Source organism: Nothobranchius furzeri, chromosome 17, assembly GCF_043380555.1.
Source record: "Nothobranchius furzeri strain GRZ-AD chromosome 17, NfurGRZ-RIMD1, whole genome shotgun sequence".
Taxonomy (NCBI): domain Eukaryota; kingdom Metazoa; phylum Chordata; class Actinopteri; order Cyprinodontiformes; family Nothobranchiidae; genus Nothobranchius; species Nothobranchius furzeri.
In genome coordinates this window covers 34,785,304-34,810,516 of record NC_091757.1, presented here as the reverse complement: position 1 = coordinate 34,810,516, position 25,213 = coordinate 34,785,304, and the positions used below count along the sequence as shown (strand labels likewise).

The window sequence follows — 25,213 nt, the reverse complement described above, 5'->3', positions numbered from 1 at the left end:
AGTCTTTGGTTGTATGTGCATGTGTGAGCATGAGGGAGGAAGTGTGTGACTGTGTTTGTGTATGACTGTATATGTCAGGTGGGACCTTTGACTCATCTCTTCTCCTGGGACTTCTTTTGATGATATAGATCTTTGTCTCCCCTCCCCCGCCACACCTGGTGTGGAGTGCGGTGCCTTGGTCTGCCTGGGTCGTGGCTCCCGGGCCAGGGGGTTTAAGACTTTTGGCGTCTGCCTGATCAATCCCGGTGCCTGTCTGGTGGGGTCTGGGTCCCTGGGCTCTGCTGGGTCCCCGGCGGAGCTGGTCGCCCCTGGGTCCCGGGCTCGGCCGGCTAGGGGGTGGGACGCTGCGGGCGAGCCTGTGGGCTTGCCGCTGATATCTCCCGGGACTCTGCCGGCTGCTGGTTGTGGCCCCCTGGGGCGATCCTCTGTGCCTCTCGAGGGGGGCGGGGGCCTTTCTGGTGGCAGTCTCCTTGGGGTTCCTGTGTTCTGGGGCAGCGCCTGGATCTCTGGGACTTGGAGCTCCCTCCGTCTCCTACACATCTTTGGGGGGCAGATCTGTGGTCCCTCACACTCTCTATTGGACGCTTTTATAGAGAAACCTTACATAAACAAGCGCATGTACACACACAGGTGCTCACATGGTGCTCTCAAAAGTATGGGCTTGGGCACGTTCAACACATGTCTTAAGGCTGTCGTTGCCACTAAATGCACTATGATTTATTATCGTGTGATTGTTCAGTTAAACAATGTTGATTTCATATTTCCTCGTCAGGCTGACGCAGTGATAGCTTGCTCCTGATGTGAAGTTGTGTGTCCCATTTTTTTCTCTATTCTTTCTCTTTCGGCAGGTCTAGAAGCAGACTCTTGTTCATTATTGTTTATTTTTGTGGAACCCTCATGCATTTCCTTGTTTCTTAATAACCATTTTAGACAAAGTACACTTTTATAAATTATGAATTACTTCTTTTGTTTAGAACGTCTTTTCCCTTCCTGAAACAGTTATCATCTTTTCAAACACTTTTAGGGTTATATCTAAGAACACCATCAGTTCTTTTGAACGTTCACTGTCTCTATGTGACAAATGAGTTTTATTTTCCCCAGATAAATCTGTTGGGTTGTTTTTTTATTAAAGCCAGTTCACCTTAAGAGAAGACAAACGCACAGAGGACAGAGGATTAGAGCAATATTATTGTTCAATTTTACTTTGCAAAGTGGAGAGATGAAATGAATACACACCCAAACATGGTTCACCAGACCTCTCAGCGAACGTACGTCCTCTGAGAGTATTTATTAACTAAGCACACACACACACAAAGCATATCACATCACATTCCTAAACTGCTCCGTAGATTCAGGTGGAAAGCTGTTTAATGTAGGGAGTAAAAACAATGTCATCACTTCAGTCACACAAACCCAGGTGCATTCAGTCAACATTCTATTTCTCATGGGAGTATAACCGATAACACAGAACAGCATGATCTGAGGAAGGTCGTTATCCTCCCTGTTGAGACGGGAATGCTGTTAAAAAGATAACACTAGCATTTTAATGAAGCAACAGGTGTTTTTACTTAAAAAGGCAGTTATGATTTTAAGCAGTAATGAAAACGAAATCCACTTTTTCCCTATCATTCCTCCCTGTAAAATGTTAGGTTATCTCATATAACTGACAGTGTAATAAAAACAGTAGTAACAATAAAAGATTATGTAATTATTCATAATTGAAAATCGACACACAACGAAAGGATCACAAAATAGGCAGCGACCCTCAAAAGGCTGCAAAATAGGTAGCAACCTATAAAACTGTGAGTAAATATGAAAATGATTAAAGTTTAAAAGATAAAAATAAAATGACAATGTAAAAGATAAAATGAGATAATAAGATAAAATAAGCTGATAACTAGAACATCATTCAAACAACGTTTGCAGAACCTGTAGTTTGCGTTGATGAAATCATAACGGAATCAGCTCTGTCAACTGTATTAAGCAATTTATTCTTTTTCTTCTTCTCTTTGCTGCAGGAGTGAATACTGCACCAGAACGTTTGTCATTAGCTTGTTTACCATACTCTTCAGACAAGGGATTACACAACTTATAACCAGGCAAATCATGACTAGGATAAAAATTGCAGGTGCAAGACATTTTAATAGGAGTTGATACCAATTACCAGTGGTCAACCACTTCATTAAGCTCCAGGGTCCTACAGCCGATTCTTGAGATTTCAGGAAGTTACCAAGTGCTTGAACACGATCATGAATCAGAGTCCAGTGTTCCTGTGTGGATGGGAGGTAGGTGCAGCAATGCTCACCTATAGTAGCACACAGTCCTTCTTCAGATGCGAAAAGGGTGTCAAGGGCTATCTGGTGTTGCATCAACATAGTTCTCGTCGCTTGTCTTTCCAGATGATCTGCCAGAAACGAGGTCACATTGGAGAGGATGGTGGTGATTTTTTTCGAGAGACCACCACACTTCATTCATGCGTTTCATTAGGCTCGAGGTTCCGAGATGGGGAATGATGGTGCAGAGGAGTCCTTTGGCGTCGTCGTAGAGTGGGGTGCGGCCTTCGTCGTTGGAGAATGGGCGGAAAGCCAGAACAGGCTTAAACTCTCTTTTCTTCAGCTCTGATGTCTTCAGAGAGACCCCTTCCTCTGTAATCACATAGAAGGAGGGTTGTAGCCAAGCCAAGCTACAGGTGCCGCACCAATTACGGGGCAGATAGAGGTAGAGAGAGCTGCCGCACTTCCAGATGTATCCTTCAGGGGTCCCCATCCCCAAGAGTGACGGAACCTCGAGAACATGGTCGTTTGTGTTCCATGGAGGGTAGTAAGGGTGTCCAGTCATTACATGGCTTAAAAGGGTGGTGTTTATGGTGACAAGTCCAAGGGCATCTGACTGAGATGTCAACCAATGTCTTTCAGCAGGTGACTTAATCCATCCATCGAGTGGAAGAGTATCTTCACAGTTGGAGTTGCCTAAGTGAAAGGTGAGATTTAGGCATGGCATAAAGAAATGAAAGGGGTCTTTTCTTGTAAGGCAAATGAGGTGTAACCCCTGGGCAATTGTGATGTTTGAAGAGGTGGAGAAGTTGGCAGGGCGTGTCCAGCGTCTTTGTTGATGTTGAGGTGATCAGCAGTGTGGGATGGAGCATCTCAGTCCCTTTAATGCTTGAATGGTGAGGGCATGAAGCAAACACACAGTGTCATTCATTGTGGTCGGGATAGCTGTCATCGTGGGGTTTTCCAATGGATGATGGGGGATCCAGGAACAAACATAGCAACTGGCATTAAATCCTAGTCTTCTAGCAGTGAAATTAACCATTTGGAACCAAGTGTTCTGGTGTGCTTTGTGGATTTCTATGGAAGAAGGCTGTCTTTGTGATATGGTGTGTGAATTCTTTAGAATCCAGTGAACTGTAGTAACCAGCAGTAAGGTTTTGTAGAGCTTCATGGTGGTGGTGGCAGAGGAAACAACTGAATTAATAGCCTTCCCCTATTGGGAAGTTTGACCGCTAGGTGTCAGGGATCTTATATCTTCACTGGAATTGAGATACAGTGGCCCTAAAAAACCAAAGCCCTTTGGAGTCCAGACTTCCCCCTGACACGTGTCTATCAATTCACTTGCCTCTGCAATTTGCAATAGGAGAGATGAATCCAGGTGGGTCATTCAGCAATTTTCACAGCAGTGGGAGTGGCCAGCAGGACTTGGTAGGGGTCTTCCCACTTGGGACTGGTCCAGTTCTTTCTTTTGATGACTTTAAGGAAGACCCAGTCCCCTGGCTTAATGGGAGTTGTAGTTTCCTGCAAAACAGGAGAAGAAATGGGCCAGGTATTTGCAGTTTATGATTCTTTAGGTAAAATAATCTTTTTCATATAATCAGCCAGAGTAAGCTCATCTTCAGTTTTCTGCAAATCTTTGTTAACCAAGGGCAGTTTATATGGTCTGCCATAAATTATTTCAAAATGAGTTAGTCCTTGGCTAGTAGGGGTTATTAGAACAGTATGAACGATAAGAGAATCAGTTGCCTGTGCAGCGAACGGGCCTGAGGAACCTGAGATGACTGTTGATTTTGAATCGTTTTCCGCAACAATCATCTAATATTTAATGTACTTCCATCCAGGCCAAGCAATAATGCAATGACTTATTAAGAATGTAGGGAAACTGTTACAAGCCCAGTTATCACCCCCCTGTGGAGGCATGAGGTAAAGAAACAAAACACAAATACAAACATTGCCCCACCCAATGCTAAAATCAGGCCCCACACACATGTGAGGAAAAAAGAAATCAGGACCTGGCAATTACTAGAACACGTCAACAGGGGGCAGAGTCGTGCCTCACAGTGTGCATAAGTCCAAAACCAAAAAAGCCAAACCAAAATAAACCAAGCCCCCACAATGGAGCTCTCAAATTGAGTCAAACCCGGAAGTACCAAAAATTGCAGTTCCACCCTCATCCACTGGGGGCTGGTGTCAGAAGCGAGCAAATCCTCATTGACTCCCATGTTAAAAATACCATTTTCACAGCAGAAATGAATATGTTTACAGCCTGGTACCAAAACATGTTTTTTGTTTAAATTATCTAGTTTACACTCATGACAACTCTGAGGGGGATGGATTTTTCTCTCACTCTTCTGTTTAAGTGTATTAAAAGCCTAAAATTCTGTATAATTAAAGAGCATCTGGCACACGTGACCGCCGCCTCAGACCCACGTGACCACAAAGCTAGCTCCGTGGAAAGGCCTCAGTAGAGCCTCGGTCTGGCCTGGAAACTGCTCCGGCATTTTGAGTCTCTGTGTTTGTGTATTCTTTTTTGGATATTTTTAGTGCAATTGTTGGACAAAATGACTTGCTGTGGCATTAATTGCACTAATAGAGCGTCCAAGGAGTCTCCACTTCATTTTTTCGGTAAGTAAAATTATATTTATGTATTTTAGGTCACTGCCAGCTGAGCTTAGATTTTAACATGTACTGTTTAACCATGAAATTTAAATGTAATAGGGTAAAACCCAGTGCATTTAACATAATGCTGCACTTTAGAAAATGGGTTGAAATATAACATGTTGGTGGAGCTGGGTTCCGACTATCGGCTTGTGGAGCTCTCGGGAGACCGATGTTTTCCACCCGTTTCTCCCCTGGCTTTGCAGCTTCTGTTTGCTGCGCGGAATGCCAGCTGTTTCTCCCTGCAGCTCGGCACGTCTCTGTCTGATCGCGGCTTCTGTTTGATGCGCCGGGCTGCCGGCTGGGTCTCCCTGCAGCTCGGCGCATCTCTGTCTGATTGCGGCTTCCGTTTGATGCGCCGGGCTGCCGGCTTGTGGAGCTCTGGGATGGAAACCTTTCCACCCGGTTCTCCCCAGCAGCAGCTCTGCGCATCTCAGATCGCAGCGGCGCTTGTCTGCTGTGCAGCTGCCAGCTTGTGGAGCTCTCGGAGACCTCTGTGTTCCACCCAGTTTCACCCAGCGGTCAGCCCGGCGTATCTCTGACTCAGAAGCTCTGGTGTTGTGCACAGCTAACTCCGGTTGTAGCTAGGTTGCTACCTCCATTAGCTTAGCTCCCACCTCCGTGTTAGCTTTGGGTTAGTCAGGGTTAGCTTGTAGCTAGTTAGGCCGGGTGTCGTCAGTTGATCCCAGCCTTGCAGCCCCACCCTCAGCTCCTCCTCTCTTCCCTTTTATGGTATTGTCTGGGCTTGACGGAACCTGTGACACGGTCAAAATGGCGGTGGTGGCCACCTCCCATTTGGCCTCAAAAGTGATATTGGAGCCTATGGAAAGCAGATGACCACATCATCTTAGAAACTAAATAAACCATAATCCATGTAAAGGACACTGACAATAAAGACACAAAGTAATTTACATCACAGTAACAGGAGAAGCTGTAGTGAAAAGAAACAACCGATCAGCTTCCCCAAACAAAACAAACAGCAAAACAAAGCCTACGTATTCCCTCCTTAGGCCAAAGCTATCACCTCTAGTGGCCTTATAATTCAATCTCTTTGTGTCCAACATCTGAATTAACAACAGATCAACAGAAAATAAAACTCATTACAGACAGTGGGTGATCAGAACCCAAACAACTGGAGGTGACCTTAACTACACACCACCCTAAAGGTGTTTAAAAGCTTTCCACAAGAAAAGAAAAAAAAATACAAATAAAAAATACACAATAAAGAAATGACACATAAATAAAAATAAAACAAAAGACTGATCCATCTGTAACCAGGTCATATTAAGGTGACCACCACAAAGCAGCTATCAGGTCATCTCACTACTGACCAAATCCAAGGGACATGTAGGACAAGTGTCACCTTATAATGCTTGTCAAGTGATTAACAAAACAATGATGATGAGTCAAGGCAGAGTCTAATGGACTGTCGTTCAGTCCTCGTGAAAAGAAAGTGGGAGCTGATCTACTTCAAAGCAGGGATTTAGCCAAAACAACAGTAAGCTCTCACAAACCTACAAGAATGGGTTCCAACATTACTGGACTCTCATGGAGACTAAATCAAAGTTCGGGACAACTTCAGTGTAAACAGGGAGATTTGTTTAGATGACTTGTTTGTTAGGAAATTTCAACAGTCTTGGCCTTTAAGATGTTTAAGAATGAACAACATAATGCAAAGAAAAACAACAACCCAATAGTAACCCAAAAAGCCACCTACCCGCAATAGATAGCGTTTTGAAGATAGAGTTGGATATGTAGCAAAGTATAACCATTGTATTTAAGAATCAAAATAAAAACAAATAGAACAAAATCAAATTTAAACGAAAAGGAGCAGAATGAAGGAAAAGATCTTATAATTTCTGCTCACTTTTTCTAGAAGAAATAATTTATTTACATACAATTTATTGAGATTTATAACTAAGCTTAAATTTTCACTAATATTAAGCATTTCAGTCAGATCCAAAGTGCAAGGTCAGCCAAGTAGGCTGTTGTCAACTGAAATCCACTCTTGTGTCTACATGACCCGATGTTGATGTTTACAATTCAGAAAGGGGACACGAAACCACATCAACTGGCCAACTGAGTTTCAAACGTACAAACTCCATTTTTAATTGAAGGCCTTTGCTTTTGTCTGACATTTTCATTAAACAATTCATTCCCAAAACCTTCCAGATTATTGCTTCATCCTCATGGCTGAGAGAATAAAAACACCTAAATTAATAAATGTATATTCCCGTCGTCTCTGCAATAAAACATACATAGGAGAAACCGGACGCCAACTCAACACACAAACAACAGAACACAGAAAGGAGTGCGAGAAAGAGGCAAGTCGAAAACACACAAGAGCAGCAAAAGAAGAAGCAGAAAGCACAATAAAGAAGTCAGCCGTAACAGATCACTGCACAAGAGAAAACCATATAATGGACTGGGACAACACAAGGATCATAAACACCGAACAACAAAAATACAAAAGATGGATAAAAGAAGCAATCGAGATAAGAAGACGTGGATGTGGGACCATGAACAGAGACGATGGAGTTTACTCTTTGGATCGCACATGGGACTGCATCGTCGGAGAGGGGAGAGCGGGCAGCAGAGGGCGACAACGTCCTCTGCTGCCCGCGGATAAACGGAGAAGGAAGTGACACAAATGAAATGTAGCGGGAAAACAGGTAAACAAAACTGCTCTGTGTTTTAAAAAAAGAACTACAGCATGGAATTAGAGAAACGGCACAGCAAGAACACACCTAAGATGTTCAAAGAATTTAAACAATTTTATCTACTTTCACCTCCATTTCTATGAAAGCTTCATTAAGCATGGCTTAAAGCAAGGATTCCCTAAGTGTGGTGCGCGCACCCCTGGGGGTGCGAGAGCTGCCACTAGGGGGTGCGGGAGGTGAAAAGTGTAATGGCTGCAGAGCTCAGAGAAGTCTGTCATATGTCACCATTAGCGTAGCCAGAAACTCATTTGTGGGTGGGCCTAAGAAAAAGTAAGTGGGCCCAATAAATGTAATTGAAAACAAGTACATTTTGCTTGTGTGTGTGTGTGTGTGTGTGCGCGCTCGCGTGTGTGTGTGTGTGTGTGTGTGTGTGTGTGTGTATGTGTGTGTGTGTGTGTGTGTGTGTGTGTGTGTGTGTGTGTGTGTGTGTGTGTCCTCCGCCTGTGCCCTAGCTTCATAATAATAATGCGCCGAGCTTCAGCGGTCTGGCCTGCGCACGCTGTTAATAGCAAGATATGTTCCGTATTTGATCATTTTTAATGATAATGAAGAAATCTGAAGGTGGTGAGTCATTCTGGCAGATTGTAATTAACACCCTGTCTCATGCAGGTGTTCTGACGTTGTAAACCTCACACACAGAACATTGTGGATGTAACAAAATAAATCAAGAAATGATTCCCATCTGAGCATTTTAGCATTATTATATTATTATATTAGCACACTGACTGTGGGACAGCATTTTAAACGTGTCAGGCTATTAACAGCGCGCTGAAGATCTGAAGTTCAGAGTGCATCTGTCAGAGGTCAGACGCATTTCAGCGGAACGGCTCACGGGTGCACATGTGAGCACATCTGGGCTGGGCAGAAGTCATTTTACAACATTGGTTTAAATAGCGCCAATAACGAGACGCGGTGACTGGAGCGGCTCATGGAGCTGTGCCGCACACATACACACACACACACACACACACACGCGCACACACACACACACACACACACACACACACACACACACACACACACACACAGATTCAATAAGCACACGCAGCGCAAACTCCAACGTTGCGCTGCGCCGCAAAACTGAAGGCAGAAATGAGCGCTGCCTCCTCCGTGATAAATTTTTTTAAGAGGTTTTATAACAACATTTTTAATTCAAGGTCAAATTAAGATATTAGCTTCTGTTTTGGGATGACGTCCGCTCCAGCCAGTGACTCCTCATGAACATGAACCTGACCACAACTCATGTTACTGCAGCATTTGTTATTCCAGTCCGCGTGGCAGCGGATCGCAGATTCAGCCACACCATAAAACAGCAATAAGCCAGTGAAGTAAGCCAAAAGTGAACCTCATGGCTGTAGCTTTTCCATCTTTTCCCCTAAAGACATTTGATTACGCACAAGTAGGTGACCAGTTCAGGTTTACGCAGAGCCAGGGGCGGATTAAGGACTGAAGAAGATCCGGGGCTTAACACACACACACACACACACACACACACACACACACACACACGTGACACGCACTAGTCAACATATATATTTGTTTTGTACCACATAATTTTTAATCTGAAGCTACATATTAAGCATATTCGGGGCAGAATATTGTTCCTGTTGGTGTTTAGTGTGAGATGATAGCAAATATTCCCTTTCTTTCTCCATCAACTTTACCTGATAGTAAGCTAACTTTAGGCAAACCAGCAGCACAGCAAATATTTTCAAATAAGACTCACAAACCTGAGTCAACACCTGTATCATCAAAGCTGGGGTTCTTGCGCAGTACTTTTGGTCTAAAAAACGTCCTTATGTCCATCTTCACACATGCGTTTCAGGCAGAGTGTAGAAGAAACCAGGCACTGCAGAAAAAGCCGGCTGCTGAAGGGATTCTTCTTCAGTGGTGGAGGCTCAGGCAGGCTGTATACAAACTACTGCTAGCTGCTCCCTCTCTGTTGGACTTTGGTACTGCATGTTACTTCCACGTTTGAGATCCGGGGCTTTTCATTAAAGATTCGGGGCTTCAGCCTAAGTAGCCTGGCCTGACGCTGCCCCCGCGCAGAGCAGAGGGAAGGAGAGAGCTCTGGCCACAGGTTAAAAGTGAAATTGCATTGTTTATGTGCTACCTGGGCACTCTAAATATTTATTTAAAATTAATTCAAAGGAAATTGTAATGGCATGTTTATTAATTGCTATTTAAAAAATGAAAGTGATGGGGAAAAAGGTTGATCATATTTTTTAACCCTGTCTGTCGAGTGACTGTTTAGCTTGATGTCTCTCTCTCTCTCTCTCTCTCTCTCTCTCTCTCTCTCTCTATATATATATATATATATATATATATATATATATATATATATATATATATATATATATATATATATGTAAGGAGAAACTGCCTTTACTCAGTTATATTGTAGCGTTGTGGTTTTAGGCTCTTTTATGAAAGAGGAACCATGCTACGTATTAATTCGGAATATTAATTTTTAATAAATCAATAACCTAATTTTATATTGTTAAGAAGACTCAAAGGTTGTTTTCATCGATAAACTGACGATAATATCTGTGCGTCTGTGTTTCAGTTCGATGAGGAAACCAGTTTGACAATTAAAAGTTTTAATTCTTCAAATTAAACTAATGATTTTGAAATTGACAAACAGGAAATAACAATCAACACTGGCAACTTGTGGGACAATCTTTAACAGTTGATATGATCAAATAGACCTTGTGGTGAATTTATGAAGATTGAGAATGTTGTGATATGAATGCGTGTGTGAGTCTGATTTTGCTTCAGGAAGAACAGGTGTCTGAGTGAAGTGATGGTTTGGATAAACGTAGGTCTTATCAGAGAACTGCATCAAACGCTAAACACCGTGCTCTGTCTCACCGAACTCTTGTGGACCCTCTTTCGGATCCGGGCCGTGGAGGATGGTGGTGGTTCATCCAGATGACACCAGCGGCTGACAGGAGAGACGTAGGTGTCGAACGGAACCGGTCCAGAGTTGCCCTCGGTACACGTTGATGGTAAAGCGTTTTGTCGATGCGCTTTCTTAAGTTAAGTTCACTCAGAAATCAAAAGACTCGGTAATGAGTCTGCGTTAGAAGTTGCGATTCAGCTATTCTGCCTGGCTTGGCAGGAACAGCGTGAGAGGGGGGGGGAGAAACGAGCCAACCGGCTCCCCCCTTTTAGCGTTTACTCAGGTCCTCTCTCTTTCGTTGTCAAGCACGAACTGAAATCATAAGACTGAAACTTACCAAAAACCTTTCTCTTCTCAAAGCAAACGTGTGCGTCAGCAAATGTGTTTGGAGTTTACTGTGAGAATCTGTGTGTGGGTGTGTGTGAGTGTTTGTGTGCTTGAGTGTGTGAAGGTCGATAACAAACATCCTCAAACATTATCTAATTATGGATTCATTAATCCATTATAATTACTCAAAGCATAAGAACCTTTCATTTGATTAAACACATTTATAATGAGCAAAATGATAATGGTTACTTTAACATTAAAATCAAGAAACAAAGTTTTAAGACTTGTTATGTTATGACTACTTTTATGGGAACAACATCTTCTGTGGGAACAACATCTTCTGGCACGAAGCTGCAGGTGGCAGATGTTATGGTTTCCTCCCAGACTCTCTGGCGTTCAGGTCTTAATCTGTGGGTGAAAGTTCTCAACGACCCAGCTTTGAACCAGCTGAGTCCAACACCACCTTTGTGACAGAAAACCCATATTTCCTCACGTTACACACACACACACATATATATACATATATATATATATATATATATATATATATATATATATATATATATACTGTATATATATATATATATATATATATATATATATATATATATATATATATATACTGTATATATATATATATATATATATATATATATATATATTTATATATATATATATACAGTATATATATATATATATATATATATATATATATATATATATATATATATATATATATATATATAACCATGCCCTGATGTGGGGGCTGGGGGGTGCGTTGACATGATCGGGACATAGAAGGGGGTGCGCGGCTACATAAGTTTGGGAACCACTGGCTTAAAGAAAAGGGAAAGGATGGAACCAGGAGAGGCGATCATCTCTATAATCATAGGGGCCCATGCACCTCAGTGAATAGCGACCAAAACAGAAAGAAAATGGTTGGATTTTCAGAAACCCACACAGAGAGACTCAGATGAAGAGAAAACAATCAACAGCTGTGCTCGATAGCAAAACAAATAAATCACAATTTGGAGAACCTGTTCAAATTATATTTATCTTTGTTCTTTCTTACTTTGTAGCTTTAACCTTCAGGCCTCAATTGATAAGACCTTACTAGCTCAGCAGTAACCGTTTGTTTGGGACATCTCTCGTTTTGGGCCGGCTGTGTCTCTTGGCTCCTGGCTGAAACGGGAGTGATCAGGCAGGGGATTGATATGCACACGGCTAGGTTGGCTTCCAAGTGGTGGGAAGCCCCTGCCTCTCGAGAACCACCCCTGTAGCCTCATCTTTTACCACGGACTTTTGGGTTAGAAGGGTAGACATATGAAATGTGACCCAGGCCACCACAAGCCCAACAAGTGGGAGTTTGGGAGTAGTCTTGGATATCCCAGTACAAGCTTATTGATGGCAACAACCGCTCCGGCGCGGCAACACGACGCGTCACCACCGTGGGTGGTTCAACCAATTTTTCTTTTTTGCGTTTAACAATTTGCTCAGGGCGCGGGGCTTCTTCCGCAGGTGGAGCAGAAGGCCCTCCAGCTGCGAGGAGTGGTTTATCTGCAACTAGATCGCCTTGATAAGGCGGAGGAGAATGAGCAAGCAGAGGTGGGAGAAAAGGTGGAGGAGGTGGCACAAGGGATACTTTCCCTGTTTCACCCTTGCTTTCCTTTTCTCTATTCTTTCTCTTCTGAATGCCTGCTTGCCTTTTTTCTGTCTCATCTAGCCATAACATTGCCACTCTTAATTGGTCCTCTTTCTTCTCCTTGTCTCTCCCTGTGGCTGCCGCAGCTTTGGCCTTGTAGACACAGACTAAATCATTCCATTGTTGACCTTTTAATTTACCGTCAACTTTGTACTTTTTGTGCCATTTTTCCATAAACCAAGAATTAATATACATAGATTTTTCCATAACAGGCTCACTACATGATAAATAAAACAGTGACTGGAGTTCTGTGCATCCAAACAGCATGTCCACCCACCGGGTAGTTGGTATACCAAATAACCAGTTCATTGCCAGAGTATTGAGCCAAAGTTGGGAAAACTTTCCCATTTCGAGGCGGACAGTCGCTTGCTAGTATCAACATGAGCCGTCCTGACATCACGCATGCACACAACAGATCTCACGATAGAACCAATCAAGGCTGCAGGGCATGGCAGCTCATGTAAAAGATTTTTTATCTATTTTTTGTTAAATAAGCTTAAAACAAACAAAAAGGCCACTAATGGAAAAGTTACAATATATTAAATGGTTAAGAAAAATTTACCACCAAATAAATTTGAGGGCCTTAACTTCTTGAACCCTAGGCCATTTTTCTGAGATTTTCTTGAAAAAGACGTGCCCAAAATGATTTGAGAATATCTCATAAACTACAAGGTTTATTTGAGCTGTTTTGGTATCAAAATAAATGTAAGACTCTAAAGTTTACTCTAAAATTCTAAAAAGCATCACGTATGTCACTGATTGAGAGTAACAGGATCTGGAACACAACAGAAATGAGAAAAAATATGTTCCACCTAAAAAATCCACTTTATGATGTTAAAATTCCTTCTAAAATACTTAGTTGCAGCCTAAAGCATCTAGAAATCCACAGAATAGGGTCTGAACATTTGCTGACCCAAAAATCATGAAAAAAGGAAGTATAGAAATATTAGAGAGGTTTTAGTTGATAGAAATCCAGGCAGACCTCTCCTGGACCATTTTGGGCACCTTTTGGCACAGTTTGTGCCATTGGGAAATTCTCAGGTATTTTCTTTAGGTTCTTTTCTCCCTCATTTTTAACTTATATTAGAAAGTCTTTCCATCTAAAAAAAAGTATGTTTTTGAGGGTTTTGGGGAAAAATCCACCCAAAATATATTTCTCCATTCAAAATAACGTAAAATCATACAGTGGAATTAATTCAACTCCTAATGGAGCTAAATTATTATCAAAAAAATGTAAAAAAGATTTTCACAACAAGGAAACCAAGATAACTGAACAATTATCATACATAAGAAATCAGGTTGGCCATGAAAATGTAAAAATCACTCACTGTCAGAGCTCCACAAACAAATTTGAGGTTTCCACTTAGTAAAGATGAGCTTGAGGCTTTTCCCTTCCTTGGTTTTTGAAGCAGAAGAAGATGGGCTTGGCCATTCCTGTGGCTGAGCGAAGGATACCTGTCCAGGTGATGGAGGGTGGTACTCCTCATCCAGTTCATCACTATTCACAGTAAAGTCACATGAAAAAAAACATGGTCCATTCACAACAACACTGAAAATATGCTTATTTGGACAGGATTATGTGCATAAATAACAAAATATATATGTTTGGTAAATTTATCAGTCGTTTTACATCAAATCAAATAAAAGACTTAAGGGAAAAGGGTTACATACTGTTCTGAAGAAGAGATTTCACAATCTAGGTCACTATTGTCCGGATCTGTGCATCTTCCTCATGAGAAGATGAATCCACAGGTTAGCGCTGCCATCATCAGCAAGCATATCCAGGACCTCTTTAGTGGTGAAAAGCTTCTTGTTTTCTCCAGCCATTGTAAAAATAAGATGTCGAAAAAAGCAAATAACGATCTAAAAAGCTCCTCTAGTTATTAAACGCTAGCGAGAGAAAGTCAGCGCTGCAGGTAAACACTGCCTCGTGCGTCCTGCGTTCGTGAGTAAAATATGACTATTACGCACACATGGCACATGTTACGTGCGAGGACATCTCAGGATCCCATTGGACTATTTGTGTGGTTCAAATCACGCCTTAAATCTCTGAGCTAATAGACTCGTGTGGTGCTGTGTTTCATTGTGTCCAAACTGAAACAACAAGACCATGAGTCCCCAAGGGGTGAGCCATCTTCTGGGTAAGATGGTGTCGCGGACTTCTAACTCGCCTGTAGGGAGCAAAACACGGCAAAAACAGTCACGAATTAGTTTGTATTGACTGTGAGAAAATGGATTGCACAAATCGAGTGGATTTTTTTTTTACCAGAACACGGATTAGGATCACAAATCACCATAGGTAAGACAGACTTTATGCTGCTGACTGCCAAAAAGCAGCTGTGTTGTTCTCTGTTTGATCGCGGCTGGCTTTTTGAATTTTTATGGTACAGAAATGAGACTTATATTGTATGAAAGAAGAGAATCTTGGCTTTATTTTAAGTGGCTGGTCTTCTGGATAGGATCATATTTTACTGTCACTATTGTGTGTTTTACTCCGGCTTTGCTTGATATGTGAAGTCAGTGTTTTTATTTATTTATTTATTTATTTTTTACTTCCGGTTGATTTTAAGGCTCAGTGTGTGAAATAGGTGTTGCTGAGGTGGAAAACAATACCTTTATTGTTTAGACCAGCTTCTTCCCGTTATGTGCGTGTGTAGTTTGCATATATTGGTGAACATTATGCATGGTTTTGGAACGACTTTAAAACCAGAAGTAAATCCTTTTTACTTCTGCGTGGAAACCTTGTATTACATGAGTAATGCTGAAGCACTAAAGTCATTCTGCTGTGTGCACAGTATAAACCTCCCATTCAGTCTTTGATACAGTGAGATTTCCTCTTGTTTGTGAGTAGAACCAGTATAAACAGCCATGTTGGATGTAACTGTGTTATTTTTACATTTGCACTCATTCATCTTTCTTCTTGCTGAGTCATAGCTTTGTAATAATCACTAATGTCCCCTGATCGGACGCTGTGAGATCTTAGAAACACTTGTGGACAGATGTTAAGGACGTCCACAGGCTCTCGACTTTCTCTAAGTGCACCTCTAAAGTTTCCTCTGAACCAGTTTTTAAAAAAAGAAAAGAACTCCCCCTCCAGAGAGCCACTTCCACTTTCTCCACTAATCTTGTTTGGTTAATTACATGAAAATCAAGCACTTTGTGCAAAGTGCTTATTAGGCCTGGTGTTAACAGATTCCTCTGCTTTAATTGGTTTGCATCTGCACAAATCCAACATCTACATGCCTGAAGAGAACCAACAGTGACAATATCTATGTCCCAGAAAATCAGTAATTTGTCACTTAAATCAGACAAATCAATAATTAATATCATATCAATAAAAAAAACACTAAAACGTTCAGTGCATGCTATTTGCTTTTTATATTTTATTGAAATAACTCAGTTATTCTGCTCCAGTGTATAAATTACACAATGTTGCAAAATGTATTTGTGTGCTCATGAAATTATCCTTACAGAGTACTACATTACTGCAGCAGATTCTTGTCATTAACTATTTCAGTCACCACACACAAGCTAATTCAGCTCAAGTGGTTATTAAAATCCATCAGTAACAACAAATATTTCTCCTCTGATGCAAAAAGGGAACTAGATAAATTACAGTAAATATATCAGTTTGTGCATTTTCTACTTAGGTAATATGCCAAAAAGAAAAGAGATCATAAGAAGCAACAAGAAAAAGAAAGTCCAAGCTTCTTTGAATTGAAGGGTTTCTATATTCTGACCAACCTCTGCATTTCAGGTTCAGCTCTGGACTTTTACCGTCTGCTGCTTAGTTTGGGATCATGGTTCTGTTTTATGACCAAGTTTGGTCCGAACTTTAGCTGACAGAGAGATGAACTCACATTTTATTCTAGAAGAGTCTGGTCTACAGATGAGTTGGACTCAGTGATGGAGCCCAAACCATCAGCCATCCACCACTGTGCTAACAGCTGGTGAGAGCCATTTGTGCTGAGACGCCATGTTTGGTTTTCACCAATAATCTGTGCATTCTGGGTAAACATCTCTACTTTGGTTTCCTCTATCCAAAGAGGAGTGTTCCAGAAAACTTGCAGTTCATTCAGAAGCAGCTTTGCAAACCTGAGTCATGCTGTCTTTTTCCTTTAAAAATGTTTTCTCCTTCATCTCTCCCAAAAGACTCCTACTTGACACAAACTTTACCCTTAGACCAGTTAACCCGGGACCTGTTGCGTCAGACATTTAGCTCCTGAGGTTTTGTCCTGCTCTGTGACTCTCAGTTTGATCCTGAGCTGAATTCTCTGGGATGTCCATTCCTGTGAAAACTGACTGAGGTCCTAAAGGGTTTATATTTATGAATAGTTTTTCTCTCTGTAGAATGAGGGCTTTTCAAACCAATTGACCTTCAAACTTTTCCTGCAGCATCAGAAACGTTTGCTTCTCTATGACACTTTCACTGCTGATCACTTTCCTCTTATGTTAACACACAGCTGTATGTTTCAGACCAGCAAACCACTACAAATGCTGCTTTTAGGGGTCTCGACCCCCTTTCTTTGTCTATCTTTAATACATAATGATACAGTGGGGAATGTGGTGTGTTTTTTATTTACTCTATGAGCTACAGACATGGACTAAATAGTTGGTGCCCTTTGGTCAATGAAAGACAAACCCTCATTGTTCACAGAAATAACTTATAAATGTAATAATAAATAAAAAAAAGTCTATGAAATTTAACCAATGAATGTCAGACATTGCTTTTCAATCATCCTTCAACAGAATTGTTTAAAAAAAAATTCATGGAACAGGCCTGAACAAAAATGAGGGTACACCTAGAAAAAGGGGGGGGGGGGGGCTGCAGGAGGAAAGTTGATTAAATGAAAAACCAAATTGTAACTAAAGAGCCCAGAAAACTTAAAGAGATCCAAGGTGAATTTCAAGCTCAAGAAACAACAGTGTCAGATTGCACCATTCGTTTTTGTTTGTGCCAAAGTTGACCACATGAGAGATGACCAAGGAGGACACCATTGTTGAAAACAAATCTTAAAGTCAAACTGGAATATACCAAACTACATGTTGGCAAGTCAGAGCTTCTGGGAGAATGTACTCTGGACAGATGAGACAAAAATGGAACTTTTTGCCAAGGCACATCAGCTCTATGTTCACAGAGGAAAAAATGAAGCATATTAAGAACTGAACACTGTCCTTACTGTGAAACATGGAGGAGGCTCTGTTATGTTCTGAGGCTGCTTTGCTGCATCTGACACAGGGTGACTTGAATCTGTGCAGGGTACAATGAAATCTCAAGACCATCAAAGGATTCTAGAGAGAAATGTGCCGGCCAGTGTCAGAAAGCTTGGTCTCAGTCGCAGACAACAGAACAACCCTAAAATACACAGCTAAACACACCCAAGCATAGCTAAGAGGAAAACATTCAACAACATTCAACAACAATTGAACTATTCTAATTGTGTCTTTCTATGAGCCCTGACCTCAATCCTATTGAGCATCTTTAGAAGGAGCTGAAAACTGCCGTCTGGAAAAGGCGCCCTTCCAACCTGAGACAACTGGACCAGTTTGCTCATGAGGAGTGGGCCAAAATACCTGCTGAGAAGTGCAGATGGGTCAATGAAAGTAACATGAATTGTTTGATTGCCTCAAAAGGTTGTGCAACAAAATATTAAGTTAGGGGTACCATCATTTTTGTTCAGGCCTGTTCCATGGTTTTATTTTTAAAAATATTTCTGTTGAAGCATGGTTGAAAAGCAACGTCTGACTTTCACTGGTTACATTTAATAGAACTTATTTTATTATTACTTTTGTCAGATTCAAGTTATTTCTGTGACCATTGTGGGTTTTTCTTTCATTGACCAAGGGGTACCAACAATTTGGTCCACGTCTTTTTTATTTATTTATTTTTTTCAAATCATTTTTGAAATATCCAGATAAATGAAACCCCAGAATTTAAAAAATGTGGACTTTTTTTCTCATGACTGTTTATCAGAAATGTCTGAAAGTTGTCCACTTTTGTCAAATTATAAATTACATTATTTTCATGTTAGGCATTTTTGTAACGACACTTGCTCTCTTTTTTGCCTTGATGTCCAAAGAATGATGGACTTTAAATTAGTTTGCTAAATCCGAAGCTACAGCCATCAGCTTATATAAAGCATGTCTATAACATGTACAACATCTCCTAAAAAGGCAGTTCTAGACATAAAACACTAGCAGATAAAGCTATTCTGGCTGTTTGTGGCTGCTCCAGTGTACCATCAGATCTGATGTTGCTCATATACCAAACTCACTTTACTGTGTTACAGGAATCTCCTTTGTAATGGTGTTGAATAGACAATGGCTGTCTTATGAAGATTCTAGAATTTCATTGCTGTTTGCAGTGAGGTTGTGAAGAAAAAAGTCCATTACCCAAAGATGAGTGAAGTGATGAGCAGAAACAGGAGACCACATACAGTGAGGTAGGGGCGTTTCTGCCAAAAATAAAAGTCTAAGCATCTGATCTGTAAAAGTTGATAGATTGATGAAAAGGTGAGCAGATGGACACGTTGTTACCTCATGCCATAAACCCAGCAGGTGTCATACAGGGCGTTTGGTTAGTCCAACAGAGAGGCCCACGATGAGAGCAATAACAGCGAGGAGGATCAACAGAACAAAGGCCAGGATGATGTATTTCTGCCAAGTTAACAACAAGGATGGTTTCATATTAAAACACGTATTGGTCACATCATTTTTTTTTTTTCAGATGTGAGATGCATTTGAAAAGATACGTACCCTTCTTGACTTCTTCTGGTATCTCACGGCCTTTTTTGTCTCCTCTTTGGCTCGACAAATGTACTCAGCTGCATTAGACACGTTGTTCTCGATGTTGTTCACCATATCACCCTGCAAAATGTTCCACTCACATTAGATTTGGTCCCACTGGCTCCACATGTGCCCAACTGGAAGGCTTGAGTGGGTTTCTGGGATCCACCTGAGTTTCCACCAGCATTGCCATGTCCATGAACATAGCATGAAGCTCTCTGATGCTTGACTCCAAACGCATGATGTCCTGGTGACGGGACTCTATCTCGCTCAGGGCCTGGCGTGTGATTTGGGAATCGGATATGATCTGAGGATGGATGGAAAAAAGTTAAATTATTCAAAAGCATCAGTTTACATCATTTTACAACTTTAAGATAAATGACTGGTTTCTCCGTGACAGCAGAGCCGCCGTCTCACTTTGTGACACAAAAATGTAAGACAATGTGTGGATTTCATGTTTTTCAGTTTCAGCGGTTTCAAATGACACTGCAATGTTTTTTTAAAGTCATGATGTGAAAAAATGTATTTTCCTGCCAATGGTTTATTTCCTAAGGTTTATTTCCAGAATCTAGGTACTTTGTATATCTCTTAGCTGCCACAGCAGCGCTAATCCGTAAACAGAATATTCGATTAGTCATAGAAAACAGTGGATCATAAATCTTCTAGCTTTTGACCCACGTTCTAAAAGTTCAGGAGAATCACTGCAAACGTCGTTCATAAGCTTTCATCTATTTTATATCACTATTTTAATCTTTTTATGACAATTGAAGCTAAATATTGGCAAAAAGTTTAAGTTCATAAATGAAAGATGTAAATAAAGAAATAAATAATAAAGGGTCCTAAATATGTCACAATGACTTAGTTTGCCTGATTTTAACAGCGGTTTGCTCTGCTGGACTGCCGGGTGAGGGTTGGGGTTAGGGTTAGGGTTATCTGGCTCCAGAGCCTTTAGCTCTTCAACATAAATACCAGCATGAGACAACATACATCAGAGGTGAAGATTGAAGGATTTCCACTTTCCAACATGTCCTCCAGTTCTTCATTAGTGGTCACTCTTCCAGCTGCAACGAGACACACACATCAACGACTAACTTAATTTGGTTTAACACTGAAAACACAATAGCTGCATGTTAACTAATTTGTGTGTGTGTTCTAATGAAAGCCATCTCATAAAATACATCTGATAAAAACAGAAACAATTACAAAATCCTGCCATTTTGAGGCATTTTATCTGTTGGTTTGTGATAATGTCAGATTTGTGAATGAACAAAACCACATGACAACCTAAACATCACTTTTTAATAGGAGAGTTTAGCTTTTACCAAAGATTTTAGAGGGATCTTTTTAAGAAGACACCCCCTCTTTATCTGCAGATGCGAATTAGCTTCAAGCTAAATCTGGTACAATGCATCAAATTTCAATATTTATGCTTAATATTGTGCATGATCCTTAAATAAACATTTATGGATAATATTTTACAGCTATTAGACAAAAATGCATTTTCATATATATATATATATATATATTTTTTGTTTGCATTTTCCTCCAAGCTGAGGGATGTCTAAAGGACGAAGGAACTTGACTTGTTACACAGAAAAGCCTGCAGCTGAAGCTCTATAAACAGATTGCTTTGCCTCCTGTTGTGTAACGCTTTCCCTGGGGAGGCAGATCTCTGTGCAAGTGCTTGTTGTGTCACACACCTTTAGCAATGGCTATTCTCCAGAGACACAAACCCTGCAAAACACACCTATGAATACAGAAGGAATACAGAGGAATCAAGAACAAAATATTTCTCTTTTTCTAGGGTTCTAAATAACTGAGGGTTTCCATGAAAGCACAGATAAAGATATGAACTTATTTAGTTTTTTGTCCAAAAGGATGAAGTTCTGTTCTAGCCTGTGTGAGCTCTCTGCGCTTTTCCTAGGCAATGCAAACACCGAGACATGTCTCTGGTATCCGTTTCAGTCATGGAGCCTGTCTTTAATCCCACAGGGACTGAAGAAAACACTCCAATATGTTTTACACTATCATCTCATGTTAGGATTAGGGTTACAGACTTTTAGGTGAATAATACTATACAGTATTATGGTATTCTACCGATGGTTTTGTATATAAATTGATACTAATGTAAAGACCTGCGGGAATGGAGTGATGGCCAGTTAACGAGTGAGTACAGATCACAATGATAAGTAATGAAAGGGGCACCACTGAAAAAACGGATTGCTGAGTGATAAATGACATTAAGTTTATGAAGAAGTTTTTTTGTAAGCGGTCCTATAAATGATGTCACCGTAATCTAAGATGGGAAGGATTGTTGTTTTGATCAAAGTTTGCTTTGTGATTCCATTTCATTTGTCAACAGCACCGCCATTGCCCCCTCAACCTAAAAAGTTATTTAGCTGCAGACATTGAAGAAAGCTTCGTGGAAAACGTCCAAAAGTATGAACATTCATTAAAGGAGTACAAAGATACGCAGCAAACATTTTTTTTTGGACGGATTGCATGAGCAGGTGGAGGAGAACGAGGGACAGATTTATCCATGTTAAAAAGTCTCTGAAACCCATGAACACATTAGTAGATACACTATTTTGAAATGGGCGCATGACCGAGATGGTGGCAGGATACCCCAGAAAAGCGCTATGCCCTCTGCTGTCCTGAAGGGGAATTGCTATGCAACTCTCCCAGGTGGCAGAGAAGTCTGAAGGGAAAACACCTCCATCAAAGTGTGTGTGTGCCTCCACACTCGAGATGATGGAGAAGTATACATCACCTTCACTCTGTCAGCTTCCCGGATGTTGAGCTAACATTTGATGTGAATGTAGCTGAGAGTCGTTCATGTCACTCTCTCTGGAGTTTGAAAGAGATTGCATGTGGTTTAAGCAAAACGTTATAATTTTGTCATTTCTTAATAATTGTAGTTCAAATCTCTAACATGAAAGGCAACATAAGACCTTTGAATGTGTGTGAAGTAAGACTGAAGTAAGAACAGCATCTTGTGGTCAAACGTGGTTACTGCAGCCCATTTTACAAACACAAGAGGGACTTTCTCACTCCCGTTCTGTGAGTTTCATGGCTGTAGCGAGCTACGGCTCAGCACCAGAAGATTCTAGATGACGAGTCATACACAGAAAGTAGATAAATATTTTTGCTGTAATATCAAGTTGTTGGTAACTGAATTAAGTATCTTGAGATGTTGTTAGAGCTGGCTAATTTGTTCTAATTCACTGTCAGCATGGTTAGCTCAACATTAGCCTCTGGACTGCTTCACCTGATATTAGATCAAAAGAAAACACTTCTTAGGGGTACAAGAAATAAGTTCTGGGTCACTCCGGTTGCTGGCTTAAGATATTTACAAAATGCTGCTGTCAAATCACAAATGCTGGCGCTGCAGCGTTAGCTGGCACAGAATGGGAAACGCTGTACACACATATTGTAAACAGTAACTACGTCCCTCTTTGGCCCTTTGAAAGAAGAAAAACTAACAACCCCTCCAAGCCGCTGAGTAGGAAACGTGTTTAACCATAACCTGGTTGAGACATCAGACTGTTTTGAGATTATTTCACTGTAGAATTCCTTAAAAATTCCTAATGATATTTTCTTCTTCTTCTTCTACTACTTATTGTACCTTTAATGTACTTCTAGATTCAACTCAGAGGTATCAGATCCTTGCAGGACTCACTTATCTCCAGTTGTCTCTGAATCCGTCCTTTGCTCCGTTCCCGAAAGGACACTTGAGTCTCATTATACTGAGTCATCACCTCCACAAACTTCCTTGATAGCACAGTGTGCTGAAGACAAGTGGAAACATGGCAGCAGAGTCTGAGAATGTGCTGCAGGCACTTCAGAAGCAACACTTGTGTACAAGAGCGAAAACCTACCTGGGTATTCTGGATCCTGAAGTCGACAGATGACCTGTTGGCAGCATCGTCCTTTGGCATGCTTTGCTCCATGGCTTCACAGGAGGAAAAGAGCTATGATTACAGCATTACCAGATTATGACAACATGAACGTTTGTCCTAAACTCACATTTTAGTTTTGCCCGCACCACATTGGCATTCCCTTTGATATTACTGGTCAGTGCACTCAGCTGATCTTTTGTACCTTCAAATAGAAATAAAGTTCACGTCAGTTTGCCTTTACACAGAAGAAGTAATTTACCTAATGAGTTCTTCTGTAAATATTGGATTTACTGGGATTTCATGTTGGCACCTAGCAACAAAACTGAGGCAATAAAGCAGCGGTCAGAAGGCCTTTGTTGCTTTGGTAAACAGTTACAGATGATGCTGCGGTGTTGTGATTTGTGGTTTATTTGTCTTGGAGGACTCAGCTCCTAAGGCAGAGAGGGGCCAGGAAATGATGCCTCACTGTTGCTTTATATGTTCTCAATTTAGCGTCAAAGCATTTTAAAACTTTGAATAATACTCTCTCAAAGGTATCCAGTCCAATCCAGACTCAAACGTTTAAAGTCTCTGAGGTTTTGGGTGGTTTCCTGCAGGTTTCCAGCCTGAGAGCTTCTGAGGAAATGAGGCATCTATTGTTTCTAATTCTGCACAGACAGTTTGACTCTGTCACTTCAAACATAAAAGTAATATAAAGAACTTGAATAAAAGCACCATGATCTGATTCTTACCATCAGTTGGGTTGGGTGCAGACAGGATCATGCTGTGCATCTTCCTCACCTCTTCTACTTGGTGGGAGATCTTATCGATGAGTCCTCTGACCTCCTCTACCTACATCATAACTTCATAAGTCATTCATGTCTAGGTTATTAAAGAGTTTACAGCCATACCCACCCTCCTGAAGTAGCCGTCCATGAAGCCATCCCCGCAATCCACCGCTGCAGCAACCTCTTCCTCAGTTTGCGTCTTACTCTGCGCAAAAATAGCACTTTTTGTGTTTTAAGTGACGTTTTTATGTGTCTGACTTCTGTGATAGACTTACAGCAGTCAGCTCAGCCAGTCTGTCCTTCATCCCCCCGGTCTCCCGCTCAGGAAGTGTTAAGAAATCATCCACCCCGTCATACTAACGCAGCGCACCGAGGACCGACGATCAGACGGTGTGTGAGATCAGCTGATGCTGGAAACAGTCCCAGAAAGAAAAGGAAAGAAAAGAAGGAAGTTGTCCTCGTTTCTCAGAGTTTTAACGCGAAACTCCAATTATCTGTTCGTCTAAATATATACATTATCAATAAAAGATCCCATAAACTGATTTCACTCTGCGTAGGATCATCAACTGCGCCTCGACGAGGATACGCCCACCACAACACACACACACACACACACACACACACACACACACACACACACACACACACACGCACGCGCGCGCGGTGGAAATACGTTTAATGTCTCCATAAACCGGCATATATGATAACATGACGTTTAAAGAGTCACCTTTCTGTTGCTACTCGAGTCCTATCGCCTACCCGAGGAAACCCTGGCGCACCTGTAGGTCACACGAGAAGGTTTAATGAATAAATAATAACGGGGATCGGATTGAATTGCCACACAAGCTGTTCTCATTTACCTGGCCACATGGGGGCGCTGTTTACTTATCCATTCTCTCTTTGGAAGCCCGCTGGAGCCCAATGGACTGGTGTCCAGCTGATCTGAGAAGTTTCACAACATTAAAGCGATAAAATTCAGATTTCACATTTATGATGACAGTATTCACTTATCAGTACTTGTTTATTTATTTCCTTGGTGGTGGTGGTGGTGTGTGTGTGTGTGTGGGGGGGGGGGGGGGTTAATTGTCAGCCCCCAAATTGGTCAGCGTGCTGTAATCTATATCTGGGATTTGGGCCGATTAGAAAAAGACCACACCCACATGTTCTGCGTAGTGTCCC

At 41.2% G+C, this 25,213-nt stretch overlaps 2 protein-coding genes across 3 annotated transcripts; both read right to left on the bottom strand.

Moving 5' to 3' along the window:
* Nucleotides 1-938: 938 nt before the first annotated feature.
* LOC139063757 (uncharacterized) lies at nt 939-15,812 on the bottom strand. 2 transcript variants are annotated; one of them, XM_070546533.1, is made up of 2 exons: nt 13,911-15,812; nt 939-3,794 (listed from the first exon to the last, which is right to left on the bottom strand). In XM_070546533.1, exons 1-2 carry the CDS (start codon nt 14,076-14,078, stop codon nt 3,657-3,659), a joined length of 306 nt encoding a protein of 101 aa, XP_070402634.1. In that variant the 5' UTR covers nt 14,079-15,812; the 3' UTR covers nt 939-3,656. The 2 variants fall into 2 exon arrangements, with proteins under 2 accessions (XP_070402634.1, XP_070402633.1); XM_070546532.1 differs by lacking the exon at nt 13,911-15,812 and adding an exon at nt 10,523-11,363.
* A 129-nt stretch (nt 15,813-15,941) lies between these two features.
* On the bottom strand, nt 15,942-24,601 carry stx2b (syntaxin 2b). Its single transcript, XM_015972117.3, has 11 exons — nt 24,310-24,601; nt 24,162-24,239; nt 23,999-24,098; nt 23,395-23,469; nt 23,247-23,320; nt 23,048-23,156; nt 20,356-20,429; nt 19,538-19,675; nt 19,339-19,449; nt 19,120-19,239; nt 15,942-19,037 (listed from the first exon to the last, which is right to left on the bottom strand). Exons 1-10 carry the CDS (start codon nt 24,337-24,339, stop codon nt 19,144-19,146), a joined length of 885 nt encoding a protein of 294 aa, XP_015827603.1. The 5' UTR covers nt 24,340-24,601; the 3' UTR covers nt 15,942-19,037; nt 19,120-19,143.
* Between the last annotated feature and the right edge of the window lie 612 nt (nt 24,602-25,213).